Below are 22,960 nucleotides of genomic sequence, written 5' to 3'. Positions count from 1 at the left end.
TTTATGGTTATTTATAGGTGTAGAATACTGTTGATTGTGTTGTCTTTGATGGAGGATGATATAGAGGTGGTTATTCAGCATGGGGGAAGTTCATGAACGAAGAGTTCCTTAAGTATAAAGGGGAAACTGATATTATGTATTTTGACACTGACTTATGGAGTTACTTTGTTGTACTAAGTGTAGTGAAATGGCTTGGGTATGATGGATTTAAGGATTTGTGGTTCTTTGTTGGATGTGGTTTTGTCTTAGATTACAGGTTAGAACCATTATTTGATGACAGAGGAGCTATGCATATGGTGAATTTAGCTAGGTTAAATGGTAAGGTTCATTTATATGTTGTCCACACTATGTCTCAATCTGATGTCATACACATGATTGAATATGATGTTGATGAAGGACGTGAGGAACTTGCAGCAATGATGCATGAGGGTGGTGATTGTGCAGTTTTGGATGAGAGGACAAAAGAAGATGATGGTGGTGTAACTGAACAGTTGGGTCAGGCCATACAAAAAGATCATGCTGAGGGTGTATGTGGTAGTCAATCCTTGGGAGATGGTGCTGAAACACAATAGTTTGGTGAAGCTGTAGGTGTTGATGGTGACATGATAAAAGGACATGATGGCGAGGGTGAGAGGAGATAATTAGATGATGGTGAGGCTGACAGAATAGAAGTACATGACGGTGAGGGCGATGGTGGTATAACACAAGAGTTGGGAGATTTGAGAGACTTGGATGACATACAAGTAGAAGTTCATAAATGGAGTACATCGGATGATGATGATAATGGTGAGGTGAATAGTATGGAGGACTTAGTTAACATAAATGTCGAGTGTGACTTAAGAGAAAGTGGAAGGTCTTGTAATATGGAGGTTGAAGTTGAATCTGTTTCACTTGAAATGGAGAGGTCAGATTGGAGTGTTATTTCCGAGTTAGATTTGGATGATGATGACATTAGTGATAGCAATTTGTTCAATGATGAATGGGAATTTGAGGACTTAATTACTCCTGACATCAGTGATAGTTAAAGTAATGATGAAAAGTGCTAGAAATGATGAGCTTTGTTTCTCAACACCAAGAGGGGGTGAATTGGTGTTTTATAAAAATACTCGTTTTTCAAATCTTTTTCACAAATAGGATGAATCTTTAAACCTTTTTTTCTGAACAACAAGCAATGTGTATGCAATATAACAATATGTGTATTCAAATGATGACAGTATGTAATCGATTAATGTAGAGAAATAGGGAGCAAAAAAATCAAACTCTAAGTTTTATACTAGTTCGGCCTTAATGCCTACAGCCAGTGTCCTTTCAATCAACCTGAGATTGAAAGCCAATTTGCACTATAGAGATCTGAGTTTTTACAACAAGGTCTTTACAGCGACCACACTGTCAAAATGTAAATCACATCACTAACTCACTAATCTAATATAGCCAAATACAAAAACCCTATAGCAAGAACAATCCCCTCCTATAGTCACCCCTTTAAGAACCCTCGCAAAGTACAAGAACTCCTCGTTCTTCTTCCTAGCAACACGCATAGGGAACAACAACACACAGATTGCGAAACTTCTCCTGATCACACAGCAAGCACCTCAGTTGTGCAGAAAGATCAAATTCTTCAAATCAATCAAGCTTGTCTCTCAAGAAATCTTCAAGAATAGTCCACGACTTCAATTTCTTGTTTCTTGAAGCGTTTGATCACCTCTATAAAAATTTTTAGCACAATCTAACTTAGATATTGATAACAGTTGAAAAACTGTTATTTTTCTACTTAAAATTGACCTTAAAGACAACCTTTATGACTTAGAAACTAGCTTGGAATCATGCTTTTGTTTATATTTTTGAAATAAGAGAGTTGGATGGGTTTTATGCTTGGTTTCCTTGTTTTTTGCAGGTTTTAAGATGAATTGGATGAAAGAAGTGAAGTAGGAAGAAGTTGGAATCAGAAAAGAAAGTGAAAAGTGCACAAAAAGAGAAGACGCGAGTACCGCTGAGCGGGAATTACCGCTGAGTGACATTCTTGATCCCGCAGTAACCGTTGAGGGGAAAATGCAGCTGAGCGCCAATCTGAAGTGTCGCGCTTACCGCTGAGCGCCCTTTTTATGGGCCTTGGACCACTTTTCTGTAATTTTTAGAATACTATATAAGGTTTTAGTCGTCCTAGGTCAATCATCTTTGGCTGGAACGAAGCAAATTACACTTTCTTCACCCCTTGGAGGAGGATTTTGGATGCTCAAGCTCCACTCTTCAAATTCTAGGGTTTTATCTTTCATTCTTCCATTGTTTTCATCTAGTTTCACCATGAATATGGTGAACTAAACCTTTATTGTTGTTGGGGAATTAATGTAATCCTTTGAAACTCTTATGTATTGAATTGGTTCTTTAATACATATGCTTTCTTTCATTAATTGTTAGGGTTTTTCCTTTTTGCTCAATGCATGCTTTGTTTAACTCATTCTATTGCATGATTATTGATTTTGTCGATATAGACACATACGGGGAAATCTAGATCTGGGGAATCTCTCCCAATAGTAGTATAAACCTAGACATAAGAATATGAAGGTTGGTTGCCTTTAAGCTTTTGTGCGAAATAATGCATGAATAATTGCTAGGGAGACAAGACATTGTAAACTAGTGATTGTGAGTAGGCTTTTTTCACCAAGACATTGGGTTTAAAGTAATTTAGAAAGTGGCACTAACATTAATGAAGAAAGATGAATTATTGACTACATGAGAGTGGATAGGATCAAATTAATAAACCCCAACAACATAATCATTCATATAATTCAAATCACGTGTTTTACTTCTTCCTTTCCATTGATCAATACATGCATTCATATTTACTTTTTAGTAATTTGCATTTAAAATCTCAAAGAATTGCTTTTACAAGTCTTAGATAATCAACAAATCACATAACTGTCTAGGCCGTGAGTCCTTTGGGAAAACGATACTTGGTCTTACCAGTTTTATTACTTGATACGATTCGGTTACACTTGCCGAGGATTAACAAGTTTTTGGCGCCGTTGCTGGGGACTCATGGTTGAACTATTCTATTTGTGTGATTATTGATTAACTTTGACTTGATTTTTTTTTTATCTTTTTAGTTTATCTTTTGATATTTTTAGTTTTTATTTTTTATTTTTTATCTTCTTATCTTTTGTTTTTAATCTTTATCTTTCTATCTTTTTAATCTATCTTTTCTATCTTTTTGTGCTAACAATTGTTTCTAGGAACTTGTTTTCTTGTGTATGCAGGATACAGTTCGAACTATGAGCAGAATCACTTCGGAACCTCTTCTTGAAAGTTTGGACGAAAGTAGAAGGAGGAGGAGAGTTCGAACTTCAAGAGAAGTCACACAAAAACAACTTTTGTGTGGTACAATTTGAAAGCCAAAAAAGTTGAATTCAATTGAGTTTAAGCATTGAATCAAAGGAGGGACAAGAAATGAACCTAGGAAAGGCACTAGATCAGATTAAAAAAAAAATAAGAAAACTCAAAAATGAAGATCAAAATCAAGTGCAGTGAATTGTTTGATAATTTTCCAAACTGTTTGATGAAATGTCACAAAGAGAAGCAAAATTTGTGTTTTATGGTTTTTAACCTTTCAAAACTGGATTGCAGGGATTAATTTGCTTTTTATCATTTGTTTACATTGGTATAAGCATTTAAATTTATATGGAAACAGAATCTCAGCTCTTGTCAATCTAGGAATGCAAATCAAAATATGTACAATGTCAAACAACAAAGCAATGCTGACTGCACCAGAAACAAAGGCTGGAAAAATGGAAACATCAGTGGTCAAAAGGAATGATACTGTGGTTAATGCTCAATTGAGAGTTCCAGCAAGTTTATATTATGAAATTGAATGTGTGCAATCACTTAGGCAGCAAAGAAAGTAACCACAACAAAATCCACTGGTTCACTTCCCAAAATTTATCAAAATTTGGTGGTTTGGCTGGTGTGTTTTTGGATAGGTTCAAAAATGACCATATGAATAGTAGAAACAGATTTCAATTCACCAAATATACTTGGACAAACATGCAAACTGCACCGAAACACTCAAAATTCCAAAATCACCTTTGTAGTTGCCACTTATGCAGCAAAAGTGGCCAAACAGCACATGAAAATGAATAAACAACAGAATCAAAGTTGGATGGATCAAGAAACATGTAGGAAAGGTCCTAAGCAACTAGATCTAGCTTGAACATGTGAGCTAGGAGAAGTAACAATGGCCTAAGACATGGAAATGATTACAGCATAGTGCAAAGCTGGAAAAAAAATACTGTGACAGTTTTGAGAATCAGATTTTTGATCAACTCAAATACTGATTTTACAATTCTGAGAATTTTAGGAGTTGGAATCACTTGAGACTTATTTAAAATCAGTAAGCAAGCTTGCACAAAACTTAAGAAGCACAAAAAAACTGGACAAAACAACTTATACAAAATGCACCAAAATATGACTCTTTGTGCAGTGTTTGAAATCAGAGTATGATGAACTCAGCCACTCATTTTGCTTTTCTTTCATGCATATGATTTGCAATTACTTTAGACACAGTTTAAATCATTAGACAAACTTGCTCGAAGCTTAAAACAACATAAATCTGGATGAAATCAGATTAACAGTATATCAAAATCGAAAATACAGTTTCTGCAGAATTTGAATTGTTAAAATCAGTGTGCAATGGTGTAAGCTCAAATGATCAAAGCTGGACATGGTTCCATTGCTTTTCATGATCAACATATAGCTAGAAACACACTAGACTAAAAAAAAAACAGAAAGAAATCACGGCTGAAAAGAATTAAACATTGTGACAGAGGTAAAACTGCAAAAACATTTGCACATGACCGAGACACAACTGGAACAATGATTAAGCTGAATGGAAACGAAACTTAAAGAAGATGCACCGATTAAAATGATTGACAAAGACTAAGGAACAGTGAACGAAAACAATTATTCACTCAAACATAAAATCAAATCATAAAATATTAGAAAAACAAATCAAACAATTGGTGACAGAGAACAGCACAACACGGACAAAACTGGAAATGAATGAAAAAGCAACTTAGCTCGTTGAAGCACAGCGTGGACGACTGACTCTGGATGCCAAATGATGGAAGCAGCCTCCACGTTCAAGATTGGAGCGACTTCTCGGACCAAAAGTGGCAACGGAATGGAGATGTTCCGGTGCTTGCAAGGTGTTTGAGGAAATGTGTGGCAGTGTTTGGATGTGGTGTGGTGAGGAATTCTAACTCAGACGGCTTTCCTTAGGGGAAAGGAGCTAAAGGGAGACAAGCTAAAACAGTTTCAAGTAATGAACTTGAGAGAATGGCTGGATTTCAGCAGCATTTCATTATCAAACTCAAGTTATGATCACTTTACTAACACATTATGTAACAATCAACATATTATATGTTCAACACATGTGACAATCACAATATGTGCATATTTCATAATAATCAGAAACACATACAACATATGACATATGCCACAGTACATATTCATGTGTTTTTATTACCAATGTGTTGTCATCATCAAAAATCACTATCATAGGGATTAGGTTCAACTATCATAGTGTTCCCTCTATCAACAAAAAGGGTTATGGGAAATTGGTTACATTTACTATGCCTAAAACTATTGTTGATTTCAAATGAGAAGTGAGAACATATTTTAGAGACAAATAGGACATCTTGGATGCAATCAAAACATATGCACTAGACAATGGAAGAAATATCAAATTTGTTAAAAATGATAAGAAAAGAATAAGGCTTAAATGTGTGGGAGAAAAAGGACAATGTCCTTGGATGGCATATTATGGTTGCATGGAGGCAGCGCATACGTGGCAATTGAGGACTGTTGTGGACACCCACACATGTAGTAGGGAGCACAAGTTGCGCATACTGAATGCAAAATGACTAAGTAAAAAATTGGAAAAAACACTCAGAAAAAATCCTAATGCTAAGGGAGTTGATATTAGAGATAAAATTAGTAGGAAATGGAACATAGGAATATCTAAAAAAATGGCTTACAGGCCACACAAAAAGATTTTCATAAGGTAAATTGAATTGTAATTTATTGTCTTTTATTTCATATGCATAGTTTGAAAATGAATATCAATTAACTTGCCTACTCATTCACACTGTTACCAACCATACAACATGATGAAGAGATGTTAGAGGAAATCAGACTTTACATGATGAAGAGATGGGCCACTAATAGGTCAAGGGTAAGGTCATTTCAATCATCAATTTGTCCAAAAATAGTTAGTAGACTACAAAAGGAGGCACAACTAACAAAATATTGGATTCCCAGGTATTGAACAATTCTGGTATATGTTTTTCTTTGTTCATTTATTCGCACAGGTGGTCTGCACTAATGTTGGGTTATGTTCACAGTTAGTCTGTACACAAGCTAGTTGAAGTCAAACATGTGTCATAAAGTGGGGAGAATTTTGTGGTGAACATAGATGAATATTCATGTTCCTGTAGAAAATGGAGCATTAGTGGAATATCTTGTGTTCATGCATTGGAAACAATGAGGTTTCTGAACATAGATGGAGAGGACTACATACCTTCTTGGTTTCAGAAGTCAACCTATGAAAAAATTTACTCGTCCATTATCTATCCTATTAATGGAAAGAACCTCTAGGAAATCAGTCAATATCCTGATGTCATGCCTCCATAAAAAAGAAAGTTGCCTGGTAGACCGAATAAGAAAAGGAGGTTAGAGTAGTGAGAGATGAAAAATGATTCAACAAGAATGACAAAAGGTGGATTACTGAAGAGATGTAGGTTGTGTAGGGAACTAGGCCACAACATAACACGTTGTCCCAAAAGAAATGAAGAACATGTTGTGCAGCCATAGGGAGAAGAACCCATTCCATTGTCTGAGGGTCAAGCACATGTGGAAGAAGCTTAACCATAGCACCACATGTCTAATGAACATTTTAATACATGAAAGGAAATGTAATAGATGAAAGCATTGTTGTATGAGCAATGTTTTATATTTTAGTATTCTAGATCTTGATATTTCTATGAACAAAGCTTTGTAATGGATGACTACATTTTGTTATTAATATAGCATATGTTATTATGTCCATCTTGATATCAGTAATGGATGACTACACATTATGTGCCATTAATTGTTGTTGTACTACTTATGTCCATCACAAATTTGTTTTTTTATCTTTAAATGAATATTGAGAAGAATGGGAAATAAATTATTCTTGTTTTGAGTAATGGGTCTTGAGTTGAAGACATTACTGAAGTTGAAGCTTTACCAACTCAAAATGTTACTACAAACTGATATTGATAAGTTAAAAGATGTGTTGGGAATGTTGTTGCAGTTACTTTAAAAAGCTTGGTGTTAATTTCATTTTCCTGAGCTAACATTGGTGAATTATGAATGGTAGATTTTATGCACTGTTATTACTAATTGGTTCACTGCACAGATTGTACTGCCATTTCAATGTCTGATGAATTAACTCAACAAAAGCAATGCAAATTGCCTCCACTTCTTCTTCAAAAAACAAAACCACAATGTACCAAATCAGACACACCATTTCATCTCATTGTTTGGAAATCTTAATTTCATTAAACATCTGCAACAACAACAATACATTGAAACACATCTTAATAACATTAAACTGGACGAATACATTAAATTTCCTTACATTACACCTACAACAACATATCATGCCCTTCCCATGAACATCTATAATAATGTTCATTACACATAGAACACTAACTAACAATCCCTACGAACAATTTCGTTCATGTTTGAAGACTCATCACAGCTTTCTCCAGATCAACTATCACTTTCATTTTGTTCACTCTTCAGCAACCTCTCATCCTTTGTTTCCAACAACTCACAACTAACACTTTCGTCAAATCCACCATCGTTGCACCATCTGAAGTAGTTGCATCCAACATTTTCACTTCTAACCTTATACTTAGGGCAACTTCAGAATTGTTTTCCTCGATTCTTACTGGTTTTTGCAGTCCTCAACACATACTTCTCTCCATAATGGCAAATCACTTATGCGTCATTCCTTCCTCCATCTCCGCAAGAGCTGACATAGCGGAATTGCTTTCGACACTTATTGAAAGTGAAAGACAAACACGAATGGCCCATAGACATTCTTTCATCTTGCGTCTTGCCACTTTCGTCTTGCATCTTCAACCTTCAAGTGCTTTCAATGGTTGCCAATTTTAATCCAAGAAGAACGAACCCTAAATCCATAATTCCTCATCTTTAGATTTAGCACCCTCTACATATGGCCCATTTTAAAATTCACCACCAAACCCTAATATTTAAATGTATAATATAATTAAATTCCACGTACCAACCTGTGTTAATGTCACGTATTAAAAATTTACCACAGTCAAACTATCAGGTCATAAAAAACTTAACCTGGTTAACCCAATTTAACGGCAGTGAGCCAATTGAGTCAATTTTTCACTTTTAAGGACTCAATTGGGGAAAAAAATTAAGAAAGAAATCTATTTGGAAAAACCCAACATAAATAAGGACTACGGAAGTGGTTTAACAAAAAAATAGAAGCAATTGTTAATTGATTCACAAATTTCTTAATAGAACACACTCATTTGTCATCTGAATGAGTAAGTGAGAAATAGTTTTAGATTTGACTCAAAAGAAGGTTTGTATCATCATGTTAATTAATCATCAATAAAACTTGAGTCCAATCACACAAGATATTGACATCACTCTTTATCCAAAACTTTAAAACAATGTGTTAACATGTCTTCACCTTTATATAATATTCTACTTTCTCATGTAAAACTTAGATTCACACTTGAAATTGTAATATATATATATATATATATATATATATATATATATATATATATATATATATATATATATATATATAAATAAAAGTAATCAGTAAAATTCATTTTTATTCAATGATTTAAAATAACACTTAGATTCTTAATAATTTATCTTTATTTATATTTTATAATTTGATCTTACCTTCCTAGTGGACATGAGATGTCAAAGTGTAAAATGTGATACACGCTTTAAAACACAAACTAAGGAGAACTCTTTGTATCTTCAGCTCTTAAAATTCTTGCATCAATGAGTGCATATCATTCATAAGGACATTCCAAGACTTAGCTAGCACTAAAGTTGTGGTCCCAAAAAGAGTCTTCTGTTCTTGCTTAGCTGACACGTACTAATTCCCTTATTTAGAAAGCTAGAACAGCAAACAATAATAGTAAACAGTTGTAGCATGTGAGAGTGCTGATCAAAAGTGTTGTCTTCCCACTTAGAAATCTCCTAATAAAATTTCAGACTCACCATCCTTCTGGATCTGAAAAGATTTCCAAAGACTCCACTAAATTGAACTAAATGGGCAACCACAATGCCATCAAATCAACTACTTTTTCAGCTTCATACACTGAATAAAGGATCAGTTTGAAGCACACTGATATTAGTGTGGCTTAATGGGTGCAACTGCACTAAAATGAAATGTAAAAAAATTCAAAGTTAGATACAGTTTATAAACTGTAATTCAGTCAGAGTTAGAGGTTTAAGTTTCACTTTAGTTGAAATTTCAATAACAATATGTAAGGAACTTCATCTGAGATTTATGCTAAAGGAAATAAACAAAAGATAATGGATATGTTATCAGTTGCAAAGATAAGAGATGAAAAAATTTGCATGAACTTCCACATTGGTGCAATCTGAGGTGTATTTGGTTAGTCAACATAATGTAAATTACTAGCTAGAACTTAATTAACTGGTGTTGACTGATTCAACACCCTCTGTTGGCAAGACCATGGTGAGGTAGATTCGTTTCCATTTGCAGAGCTCACTAATTGACTTAAGTAAAATAAGATGTGCCTTTGGCCCACATGAACATTGTTAGAACTGTGTCTAAGATACCACAATATTCTATAATGAAGAAATGATGTCAGAACTATAAATGTCAATTTGAAATTAAAAGGGCCTTCATAAAAGGATAAAATAATGCAAAAGTTGTAAGTGGAAACAACTATCATGGTCAATAATATAACTTGCAACTGAATAGAGAAAAATATTTGCACCACTAAATATACAATGGCCCATCATTGGACCAGTTGCCATCACAATAAGTATATAAGAACTTAAATGGTGCAGTCTTGAAGTAGAAGATAAGAATACAAAAGGTAGACTCATTGGCATTGCAGAACTGCAATTTAATGAACACACAAAATTTTAATGCCTTTAACTTTTTCTTCTTGTGCTTATTAAAGATTCAGTGTTAGCAACCACTAGCATTCTTCACCCCCCATATCTTTTTCTCTAGTGTTCTTGTGCTAACTGCAGCATTGGTTTGAACCTCTACCTCCATTGTCTCTGTCACTGTTTATTGATAGCTTCTAGTTTTTTAGTAAACACTAATTAGCTATGTATCATTTACTCTAGTAGTATTGTTTAGAATGTTGCTTGCATGGTATACTTATAAAGTGTGATCTACACAAATAGGGAATTTTTTCCTGTAAGTTTTTTATACATGTTTCTAGAGTAGGATATATGCTTCATAAAGAAAGATTAGAGATAGTTTGCATTGCTAAGAATTATGTCTGTAAAAACCAAACAAAAAAGTATGCAGTAAGGAAAAAAAGTTCATTGAAGTTTGAACATGTTATATAAAAGTATACTACTTTTATTTTGTTAGATAAAATATTATATAAAGTGTTTTTCTTTTTGTCTGCTGTCACTTTTGTGTAGGCAACATGAACTTCAGGGCACTCCTACTCTTCCTGGCCTTTATGGTGACAAAGTCAGTAGCAGTAGTGGAGAAGCAGACATACATAGTACACATGGACAAGACCAAGATGGAAGCCTCAGTCCATTCCCAAGGCTTGGCAAAACCTTGGTTCAAATCAAAACCTTGGTTCAAATCAGTCATTGATTTCATCTCTGAAGCTTCATTCGAAGAAGAAGAAGGAGGAGGAGAACCTCAACTCCTTTATGTTTATGAAACCAGCCTTTTCGGTTTTGCTGCTCAACTTTCAAATAAGCAGCTTGAGTACTTGAACCAAGTGGATGGCTTCGTTGCAGCATTACCTGATGAACTATTGACCCTTCACACAACCTACACCCCCCATTTTCTTGGCCTGCAGGAGGGAGAAGGACTTTGGAGTGCTTCTAACTTGGCCTCAGATGTGATCATAGGAGTCCTTGATACAGGAATATGGCCTGAACACATCAGTTTCCAAGACACTGGTTTGTCCAAAGTACCCTCTCGGTGGAAAGGAGCTTGTGAAGCAGGCACCAATTTCTCTGCCTCAAGTTGTAACAAGAAGCTTGTTGGTGCAAGAGTCTTTCTTCAAGGGTATGAAAAATTTGCAGGAAGGATCAATGAAACCATGGACTATCGTTCTGCTAGAGATGCTCAAGGACATGGATCACACACAGCCTCAACGGCAGCTGGAAACATGGTGAAGAATGCCAGCTTTTTCGGCTTGGCCAGTGGTTCAGCCAGTGGAATGAGGTATACCTCAAGAATAGCTGCTTATAAAGTATGCTGGCGTTTAGGCTGTGCTAACTCTGACATATTAGCAGCTATTGACAAAGCTGTTGCTGATGGTGTTGATGTACTGTCACTCTCATTAGGTGGCAGTGCCAGACCTTATTACAGCGATAGCATTGCCATAGCCTCATTTGGAGCAACACAAAACGGTGTTTTTGTTTCTTGCTCGGCAGGCAATTCAGGCCCTTTTAGTTCTACTGTTGGAAATGTTGCCCCGTGGATCATGACTGTTGCTGCTAGCTACACTGATAGGAGCTTTCCAACTCAAGTGAAGCTTGGAAATGGAAAGCTTTTCAAAGGGTCATCATTGTACAAGGGCAAGAAAACTAACCAATTGCCTCTTGTTTATGTCAATTCCTCAAAAGAACATAGGACAGCACAGTATTGCACCAAAGGTTCTCTTGATCCAAAGTTTGTCAAAGGAAAAATAGTTGCCTGCGAACGTGGAATAAACAGTAGAACTGCAAAGGGAGAAGAAGTGAAGATGGCAGGTGGAGCAGGAATGATACTACTCAACTCAGAAAACCAGGGAGAAGAACTTTTTGCTGACCATCATGTTTTGCCAGGCACATCTTTAGGGGCCTCTGCAAGTAAAATAATCAGAAGCTACATTCACTCTGCAAAAGCACCAACAGCTTCAATTTCCTTCCAAGGGACAGCATATGGAGACCCTGCACCAGCTATGGCAGCATTTTCTTCTAGAGGACCAAGTGCAGTAGGAGGAGATGTGATCAAACCAGATGTTACTGCACCTGGTGTGAACATCTTGGCTGCTTGGCCTCCCATAACTAGTCCAAGCATGCTCAAGAGCGACAAAACAAGTGCAGTATTTAACATAGTCTCAGGTACCTCAATGTCATGTCCTCATGTTAGTGGTATAGCAGCCTTGATCAAATCTGCGCACAATGGTTGGTCACCAGCAGCCATCAAATCTGCTCTGATGACTACTGCTTCTGTATCAAACAACAAAGGTGCTGCAATTGCTGACTATGGTTCAAAAACTTCAGCACTTGCTGACCCCTTTGCATTTGGTTCAGGCCATGTTAACCCTGAAAGAGCTTCTGATCCAGGATTGGTCTATGACATCACCACCAAAGATTACCTAAATTACTTGTGCAGCCTGAAATACACACCCTCCCAGATTGCTTTATTGTCAAAAGGTAATTTTACATGCCCCAAAAAATCAGCTCTTCAAGCTGGTGACTTGAACTACCCCTCATTTGCTGTGCTATTTGGCACAAGGGCTCTAAAGGCTAGTGTGACATTCAAGAGGGTAGTTACAAATGTAGGAAACCCCAAAATTTCTTATGCAGTGAAGGTGGAAGAACCAAATGGAGTATCTGTCAGGGTTGAACCAAGGAATATCAGTTTCAGAAAAACTGGTCAAAAAATGAGTTATAAGGTGAGTTTTGTTTCAAATGGGAATACAACAGTTACTGGAAACTCATCATTTGGATCACTTACTTGGGTATCAGGTAAATATGCTGTTAGAAGCCCTATAGCAGTGACATGGAAATGATAGAAAGGTCTTTCAATAGAATTCCTATAGCAGAAAAATAAATTTTAACCTCAGAACTAGCAGGGGAGCTTTATCTCAGAATTATGATGCAGCACACTATTACTGTAACTTTGTTACTATCTTTAAGCTTTATTGAATAAAAGAACACTTGTACCATCTTTAAGTTAAAATCACTGTTTTATATTATTAGGTGCTCTTCATTAATTGATTAAATTAAAAAAATATATATCTATCTCTAAATTTTCTTACCCCAAAAATAAATGTTTTTTATCTATTTAAAATTGATATTACAGATGAAATAATAACTTTATATTTTAAATGGGTAAAAATAAATTATACAGAGGAAATTCTTTTACAGTTAAATTTAATGTAACCAAAATCATATACTATTCCCCATTCCAAATCAATAACCCTTTTTGTCTGTATATAATGAAAAATAGTTAATACAAAATCACTTATACTAAAAAAAAGAGAGATGGAATTAGGAAAAACATAGGGAATATTTTTTACTAAATTACTAAAAAAAATATTTTTTTTTTATTATCCAAATTTTTAAATTTTGAATTTTAAAAAAATTGAAAATTTGAGTCTAACAAACCTTGAGTTTAGAATTTCATTCGTATTGAATTTAACATACATTTATCATTTGGATTTTTTTAGGCTATGAATAGTTCATTATCCTTCTTTTAAAATAAATTGAGAGTTTAAACAATTCTTTAGAAAGAAAGAGTTTGTTTAGTTTTATATGTAAATAACATACAAAACTAATGCATGATACAAGGTGTATGTAGACAGCCTTTTTGTTTTTGTATGGGTATGTATAGGGCTAAGAGATATATCTTTATAACGTAGTCTTTTTGTCTTCTAGTGCTTGAGTCACTTGTTCCGAACGCTTTCACTTTTGATCAGGGGGTGAGGTACCTGCGAAAGGTACTTTGACGCTCTTAGACGTGATTTAGTGGATTGTTTATCACAATTGAGTATTTTGGATCTAGTATAACGTACCTGGCTTTTGGCATTGACCTTATATTTATAAGTCATCCCATGGATCCTAAACTAGCACAACTCCAATAAAAACAAACTTACCTTTAGATTCAGTTAGTTCCTCATAAACAACTTATCAATATCTTTAATCAGATATCTTTAATTAATATCTTTTAATCATTTTACTATTATTTTATCATCTGCTGGACTATTGGCCCAATAATAACTTAAACGTTGCCCCAATTATAGCCCAACATTAATAAAATCATTTAACCTGGTTGACCAATGTTGATGTAGCAGATGGACCGAACGGTCCTGAATATTAACCGTTCGGCCTATACTATATACTATACATATTCCCCGAAGTCCGAGTTAACCGTTCAACTTTAGCCAAGGTTAACTATAGGACTTATATGAGCTTGAGAGGGGTCGTTCTCGTTGTATTGGGAGCTTATTTTCAATGTGCTTTAAGTCATTGTTGTTCTCTAGTTGGAATGGTGGACTCTAGGCCGAGTGGCGACTAATGGGAGTTCTTTTTAGAACTTTTTCCCATGTTGAGCAGTAGACGCTAAAATCCTGTTATCTAACTGAACCTTCCTAGCAAGGTTGAACCGAGTAGTGAGTGATAGAAGTTCTCTTAGAACTTATTCCTATTTTGAGCGAAGGCACTAGAAGTTCTCTTTGGAACTTTTTGCTAGGCCGAGCGGTAAACCCTAGGATTATGCTATCAGCACAAGCTAGTTTAAGCTATAAAGCCGGATGACCACTCAAGCGAAACCGCTTGTTATTTGATTGGACGTTTAAGGCCCAAAATGAGAAATGTAAATTAAGAGGTGTCCTTGGTGAGCTATAGGTGCTTTAATATCTTGTGAACTGCAAAATAGATAAGAAGGTGACTGTAATAACATTAATAGGCACAATCATTGAGAAGGTTCCTCACTGGTCGGTTTAGGACCAGGAGTTTGTCGGACAACATTCCCTGGGTTTTGTTTACGAGACTTTGCTGCTCGGTTTTAGACCAAGAGTTTTTTGGATAACGTTCCCTAGGTTTTGTATACAAGAGTGACAGTTCACTGAGAACTTTTATCACCTCAGTCTGGACCAGAGTTTTTCGGATAACATTCCCTGGGTTTCCTAGACGAGAGTGATAGTTCACTGAAAACTTTTATCACCTTGGTTTGGACTAGGAGTTTTTCGGATAACATTCCCTGGGTTTTCTGGACGAGAGTAACATTTCATTGAGAACTTTTATCACCTCGGTTTGGACCAGGATATTTTCGGATAACATTCCTTGGGTTTTCTGGACGAGAGTGACAATTCGCTAAGAACTTTTATCACCTCGATTTGGACCAAGAGTTTTTGGATAACATTCCCTGGGTTTTCTGGATGAGAGTGACAGTTCTCTGAGAACTTTTATCACCTCGGTTTGGACCAGGAGTTTTTTTGGATAACATTCCCTAAGTTTTCTGGACTAGAGTGACAGTTCGTTGAGAACTTTTATCACCTCGGCTTGGACCAGGAGTTTTTTGGATAACATTTCCTGGGTTTTCTGGACGAGAGTGATAGTTCGCTGAGAACTTTTATCACCTCGGTTTGGACCAAGAGTTTTTTGGATAACATTCCCTAGGTATTCTGGACGAGAGTGACAGTTCGCTAAGAACTTTTATCACCTCGGCTTGGAGTAGGAGTTTATTTAGATAACATTCCCTGGGTTTTCTGGACAAGAGTTACAGTTTGTTGAGAACTTTTATCACCTCGATTTGGACCAGGAGTTTTTCGGATAACATTCCCTAGGTTTTGTGAGGTGGCTCAAACGGTAAGCTCTCGATTGGCCAAATGATTTGTGTGCATGATTCTGTCAACTGCACTATGAGGCCGAATGGCCGAATACCTGTGATTGAATGGAGACTGTTTGGTTTTATTCATACCAACAGTGTAAACACAGGTCTTGTCAAAGGAATTTAATCGAAACAAAACATGACATCAAAATTCAACTAAAATAAAACTTAAGACGAGTCACATTCCAAGTGTTAGGAATGACTTTCCCATTCATTGAATCAAGATGACAGGCTCCATTCATCAAATCCTGTGATGCGAAATGGTCCTCCCCATCCATGTGCTCGGTTCATCCTGGCCTCTCCTTTTTTCTGCCACCTGAGGTCACCTTCTCGGAAACCTCTCGGTTTGACCTTTGTATTACACTTTATAGATGTGCCCACGAACTGAGCGGTCAGGGCTACGACTGCAGCTGCAACTTTGCCTATGTCCTCATTCCTCTTTTTCTATATGATCGTTCGGGACTTCTCCGTGGAGACCTTTTTCTTGACGAACTTCTAATTTGTGCTTTCTCTTGGTTCACATATTTATGGAGATGACCCTCCTAGATAAGCTTCTCGAGGTCATCTTTTAGTGTTGAACACTCTTGAGTACTATATCCCAGGTTCTGGTGATATTGGCAATGCTTCCTTCCATCCACGTTTCTAGGTGTAGTAGCAGTTTTTACTAAGAGGAGGTCAGCACTAAGGGCTTCATCCAGAATTTTTGCTCTTGGTGCATTAAGAGTTGTATAATGAGTAAACCTGGGCGTTCGGGAAAAATTCTTTAAACGAGGAACCCTATCGTTACTGCCAACCTTGTCATCTTTCTTTTCTCTTTCTACATCGGTTTCTTGTTGTTGTTTTTTCCTTAAGTGTCTTATGTCTTCAATACGGATAAACTCGGCAACTCTCTCTGGAGTTCGTCCATAGTTTTAGGTGGTCGTGCATATAATTTTTCAGCAAAATATTCTGGTCTTAGGCATGAAGGTAAATTGTTGATGATAAAAGTGTGATTAACATATTTAACTCGTGCAGTTTCATTAAACCTTTTCATAAAGGCCTTCAAAGTTTCCTCCTTCTCTTGTTTAGTATTTATCAATTCCGCTGGTGTCATCTCCTGTCTCCGATTGGACACGTATTGTCTTCTAAAGAGAGTTTCCACAGTAGCGAAACAACCCACTGTGTTTGGGGGAAGAGTGTTGTACCATTCGAATGCCTCATCCTTGAGTTATAATGAGAAGGCTCTGCATATGACTGGGCCGTTGTTCGTGTAAAATGCCATTGTGTTAATAAACATCCTAGGGTGATCATCTAGATCAGTTGATCCATCATATTTATCCAATGCAGGAGGAGTTTTTTCTAGCATTGGAGTTTGCATGATGGTCGACATAAAAGGGAGTAAACTGGTAGGCCGAACGGTTTGCAAGGGCGTTGGTTCCCTTCTTTCTCGACCGTTCGGGTTGGTGTGATGGGATGGTTGTCGATTACGACTTGCATCATTTTCATTCTCGCGGTTGTGATCCATATGGGTTGTCGACACTGAGTGCTGAGCAGACTGCACAGGACGACCTCGTTCTGCCCTCAATGTCGCAATCTCCTCCTCGTGTTTTCGTTGCATCTCCAACTATGTGTGCCTGAGCCTGCATCTATGCTTGCATATCTCATATCAGTTCTTTGGTGCTTTGTTGCTCCTCCATGTTTCTCGTGGTCACCATTGAGTTTCTTCAGCTTCTCTCGGTCCCACGGTGGGTGCCAAAATGATTTTGTATGGGTATGTGTAGGGCTAAGAGATATACCTTTCTGACGTAGCCTTCTTGCCTTCCAATGCTTGAGTCGCCTACTCCGAACACTTTCACTCTTGATCGGAGGGTGAGGTACCTACAAAATTTACTTTAACGCTCAAGTTAGGCGTGGTTTAGTGGATTGTTTATCACAATTGAGTATTTTGGATCTAGTAGAACATACCTGCTTTTGGCCTTGACTTATATTTATAAGGCATCCCATGGATCCTAAACTAGCATAGATCCAATAAAAACAAACTTTCCTTTAGATTCGATTAGTTACTCATAAACATCTTATCAATATCTTTAATCAGATATCTTTAATTAATATCTTTTAATCATTCTACTATTATTTTATCATCTGTTGGACTATTGGCCCAATAATAACTTAAACAATGGCCCAATTGTGGCCCAAGATCAATAAAATCATTTAACCTAGTTGACCATTGTTGATGTAGAGGATGGACCGAACGATCCTGAGTGTTAATCGTTCGGTCTATACTATATACCATACACTTTTATTTATTATTTCTTTTTTGTTATTGTTGTGTTAATCCAATCATAGTTGAGTTCTTCAAGTAGACCTAATGAGATAATCCATATATATAAAAAAGATTTAAGACGAATGAGTTATGAATTAAATCATATAAAGTATTAAATATTATTTCTAACCCAAAACTTTAATAATAAATTTGTGAGTCACAACTTGTTTAAACATATAAGTCAAAATTTAGATGGTTAGGTTACTTGTTTGAGTGAATTTAGGAGTTGGAACATTGAAATTGTGAGATACTTTGTTTCTGCATCTTTTGACAATGTAAACCAGTTTAAATTCATGCACTAAGCTTGTTGAAGCAAAGATATTATGTGTTTTATCTGCCATACCAACTTTCACTCATTAGACCGCCAAGTCTTGATAATTTTTCCTTCACAAGTTGTTGCATAATTTCTGTATACTTATTCTGAATTCTGAAACCTCATAGTTGGACTGTAGCAATAGGTTTGACCATAAAAAGATGAAAATAATCAATCAAAATAATCATTGCATAAGTTGAAAAATAAATAGGGTCAGTGCAGTCCAGTATGCTTAATTTCGAAACACAGAATTAGAAAATGTCTTTAGAAACTAGTTTTCTTTCTTAGACATTTCATCAAACAATTGCATTCAATTGCATTTGAGTTTCAAATTTAGATGCTGCTACAACTTGTTTTTGTTTCTTGTGTTTTTAACTAGTTCTAGTGTCATTCATAAGTTCAATTTGAGTGTCTGCCTTCTTGATAACCTGTTTCTTGCTTTAGTCATTTTCTTTGAAATTCAAGCACCAAATTGTTTGTGGAAAGTCCTATTTGGTGTTCTGTCTTTGCTGGTTTAATTTTTCTTTACTGAGTAACGTGATTAGTGATAGTCTTTGCAAATTATATGATTTGTTTGAGGTGCTTTTGAAGTTGCAGCTCAGCTCAGGCGCCAAATCATCATTGGTAGCCTACTAAGAAGTGGGGAAAAGTGATAAACAACCAACACGAAGACAAGCCTAGACTGCAGCAAGAAAATCTGATTTGCAGCCTTTGCAAGATCAGTTTAAGTGAGTTTGGAGAACCAGCCTTCTATACACCACTATAGTTGCGAGATTTTCTTCATTTTGCTGGCATTAAGTAAACTTTTTGTCGAGAATCCAGAGCTGCAATTTTTCTTTCCTTTTTCTGTTTTCCAATTTTACAATTCCTTGTATTAAGGCCTCTAAGCAAGTGATTTGGAAGAATTCACAAGTGTTCTTCCTTTCACTTGCACATTTTTCTTTTAATTTTTCATTAAAATTGGTTAGACAGTGAGTGTGTCTTGGAACCAAAGTTCCAAGCCTCACTTAGGAGACCTCATTTGCATGTCCATGACAAAGTAATGTCTAGATGATTGATCTATGTCTAGTGTTGCTCATTCTTTTGATCCAAATGCAAATATGGAATAAAATGACCAAGAACAAAGTCTTGGAATTAATCAATTTTGCCCAGGAGTGTAAAAGGATAAGTGTGGAGTTGTGATGAGTGCATATTTATGCCCACATTTATGCTTTAAAATTCAAATTTTTGATGAGATAATTGTGTTTAAATGGTTGATTTTAAGTGGATTTGTGATGATTGGAATTGTTGGGTTTGGGAATTAAAGAGATGTAAAAAGTGAGTTTTAGCGCATTAATTATTCTTGGATGTTCTAATGTTTATTTGTCCAGCTGAAATTAAAGTTTAATTCGTCTAAATTGCAAATTAAGACCCAAAACCAGGTTTTATTTGAAAAATAATGTACAGATGGGCCAACAAGCAGACTTTACCCTTGCAGCTCCTAAATTTCCCTACATACACTCCTATTTCTGAAACAGGTGAAACAACCAAGCCCAAACACTAAGCATTTTCTCCTACAACCCCTAAAATATGCTATTCCTACCCCTCCTAAATCAGACTACACCAGATCATGCCATGTGTCCAAATCCTCCCCACATCACCCCTTTGCCACATCACCATCTTCTTACCAGAAACCCTAATCTTCCTAAGTCGTCGTCGCTTCAGGCCACCGTTCATGACCTCCTCTCGCCGTACAGCCACCATGATTCACGCTCAACACCATCACAAGTTCCCGCTACCACGACGCACGACCTCCGTTCATCTTCACCACCTGCACTTAGAGAAAACACAGAACCCAGAGTCGTGATTTCTTTCCTTCCGCCGTGACTACCGCCTCTTCCACTCTAAAACCTCCATCTCTGATCGCGACACCACCTCGCGGGCCACTTTGCCGCCTCCACGCCACTCGCGCCTTGGCACTACAGCAACCCAAATCCCAAAATCACCTAAAAACCAAAAGCATAGAAAAACCTAAATCACAGATCCCTTTCTCGCCAGTTTCGCCGTGCCATCCTCAACCATCACCACCGTCAAACCCCATCATCGCGAGACCTAGCCGCTGCTATCTCCCCCATTAACGCAACCATCAACACCAACACAACGCTTCCATCGTCCGCGAGCACCTCCTCCAAGCCAGCATCCAAAACGGCCACCACCTGCACTAAGAAAAACCACACAGCAAAACTCAATCCTTTCGCGAAATCGACGCACCAGCCAAATCTCTGTCAAGGCCGTAGGTTCTCCACGTTTCCGCTGCAATCGCCTCCACCGTGAAGCAAGAACGCGTCAGTGCCGCTGCCAACATCTCAGATCTGCAAATCCAAAAACCCAGAACAGAAATCGCCAATCTGAAACCTAATTTGGGAGAAATGGGGAATTCCATGTGGCAAGCTCTCATTGGCCGCGCCCTTCCTCGGTCAAAGCCGGTCAACACTGCTTAAGTCTGGTCAATAGGGGTTCTGGTGCAATTTTGGAAACTTCAGAAGGAGCTAAAGTGCAGATAGAAGAAATTTCAGGGCATTTGTGCAATTTTGGAAAGTCAGGAAAGCTAAAAGATAAAATTCAGTTGTTGAATTAAAGTAATTTGGGAATATCAACAGAAAATATCTTCCAAATAATGTTATAATTATCTAAATCTTTTAGTTATTTGGAAGATATAAGATAAAAGATTTTGTCAACTGAATATTCAGAGTCCAAGCCCAATCAAGCCCTATATAAAGAGACCAGGGGGGACTTCACTTCAATTAATTCATTCTCTCATACTCCTCTCACTTTTCTTTCATCTTGTATTCAACTCCATTCATGGAGAGCTAAGCATCTAGGGCTATTCTGCTGTAATTCCATGATGGATTCTGAGGTTACGTTAAGTTAATGCAATTGTTTATTTTGATTATTTATTTAAGTTGTTCTCTCTCTATGTCTTTCATCTCTCTACCTTGTTAAAAGTAAATATTTTTGCATCATAATGTGTTTGAATCTACATGCATATTGATTATATGAGTTCTAGGGTTTCTAGGTTTAATTAAGAATCTACTTTGATTTAATTTAGGAACTTTCATATGATTAAATGGTTTTTACTATCAATTGAGAATGTACTTTGGTTGGTAGTAATAATTTCAACTATAATTAATTGAGAATTTAATTTGATTTATTAACTTTTAACTTGGTTAGGAGATTTAAGAATAGACATGATTAAACACAACAGAATTTGATTGAGAATATACTTTGGTTGAATTTATTGTGAATAATCTAGAAAGGTTTTGCATTTGATTGAGAATTTACTTTGGTTAAATTCACGATCGCCCTCAAATTAATTAAGAATGTACTTTAATTAATTTCAAACTTAAACAATAATTAATTGAACAATTATTCGTCAATAACCGATGATGAATCTATCTTGGAAAAGTAGTGGAATTAGCCTATTTAATCATAACTGTTTTTAAGTTTCTTATTTATTCTTTAAACATTCTTCAACCATTACTTTTATTCATAAGCATTGCATAACATTCATAAGAGTTAGATATTTGAAAGCAATTCTGTGTTCGTAGGGAGACGACTCAGGGTTACTTTAGCCCTATCTACTTTCTTGGATACTACTTGGCAATACTGAAGTTGCCTTGAAAAGTAGTATTAATTTGATAGCTTCAACGATAGCGTATCAAATCTGGTGCCGTTGTCGGGGAATACGGTTAGTATTTTGAATATTTTGATTCTTATTTTTATTTTTGTTTTTTTCTTTATTTTTATTTTTATCTTTATTTTTTTTAACGCACATACATTTAATTTATTTTGAGTTATTTTGTAGTCTTTAGTCATTCTTGTTTTAGCAAAAATCTTTGTTCTTGTTTTAATTAAGAATTTCTCTTGAGAAATACTTGAGGCTAGTTTGAATACACTCTGGCTAGGAAAGACTTGGTACTTAAGTTGCCCATTGTGACACACCTCTCTTTCCTGGGAGTGGACCCAACAAGTTTCTCTTATCTCTTATCTGAAATCTTTCTGTAAAGCAAGAACAAAAGAAAAAGAGAAGTAACAAAGAAACAACTTCAAGCAGATTGCGTAGTGCATGACCAAAGCTAACCCGGGAGAATTTTATCAAATTAACCCGAAAGTCGAAAGGAATTTGCGTAAGCTGCGGAGAAGATTGAAATTTGGGTGTTCTACTAAGGGAACACTTCTTACATCTGAGGCCATACCACCTTCATTATCTCCAGTTATAAACATACCATCTAATCCTTTACCTGATCCTAACCCAAACAATATGGCACAAAGAACCATCAGACAGTTAGCCACCTCCCAGAATACAGTTATCCGAAGTAACATTGAATACCCTAATGAGGAGTGGGAGTTGAGACCTGACCTGTTAAATGCCTTACCAAAGTTCAATGGGTTATCAAGGGAGAATCCACACAAGCACTTGAGA

The 22,960-nt window shown here is 36.3% G+C and overlaps 1 protein-coding gene across 1 annotated transcript; it reads left to right on the top strand.

Moving 5' to 3' along the window:
* The first annotated feature begins 10,183 nt into the window (after positions 1-10,183).
* Positions 10,184-13,231, top strand: LOC108346974 (subtilisin-like protease SBT1.1). The gene is made up of 2 exons (XM_017586052.2): positions 10,184-10,337; positions 10,738-13,231. The coding sequence occupies exon 2, from the start codon at positions 10,743-10,745 to the stop codon at positions 13,059-13,061; it is 2,319 nt and encodes a 772-aa protein (XP_017441541.1). The 5' UTR covers positions 10,184-10,337; positions 10,738-10,742; the 3' UTR covers positions 13,062-13,231.
* Positions 13,232-22,960: the final 9,729 nt, after the last annotated feature.

Source organism: Vigna angularis, chromosome 9 (assembly GCF_016808095.1).
Source record: "Vigna angularis cultivar LongXiaoDou No.4 chromosome 9, ASM1680809v1, whole genome shotgun sequence".
Classification (NCBI taxonomy): domain Eukaryota; kingdom Viridiplantae; phylum Streptophyta; class Magnoliopsida; order Fabales; family Fabaceae; genus Vigna; species Vigna angularis.
This window is presented reverse-complemented; position numbering and strand designations above follow the sequence as displayed.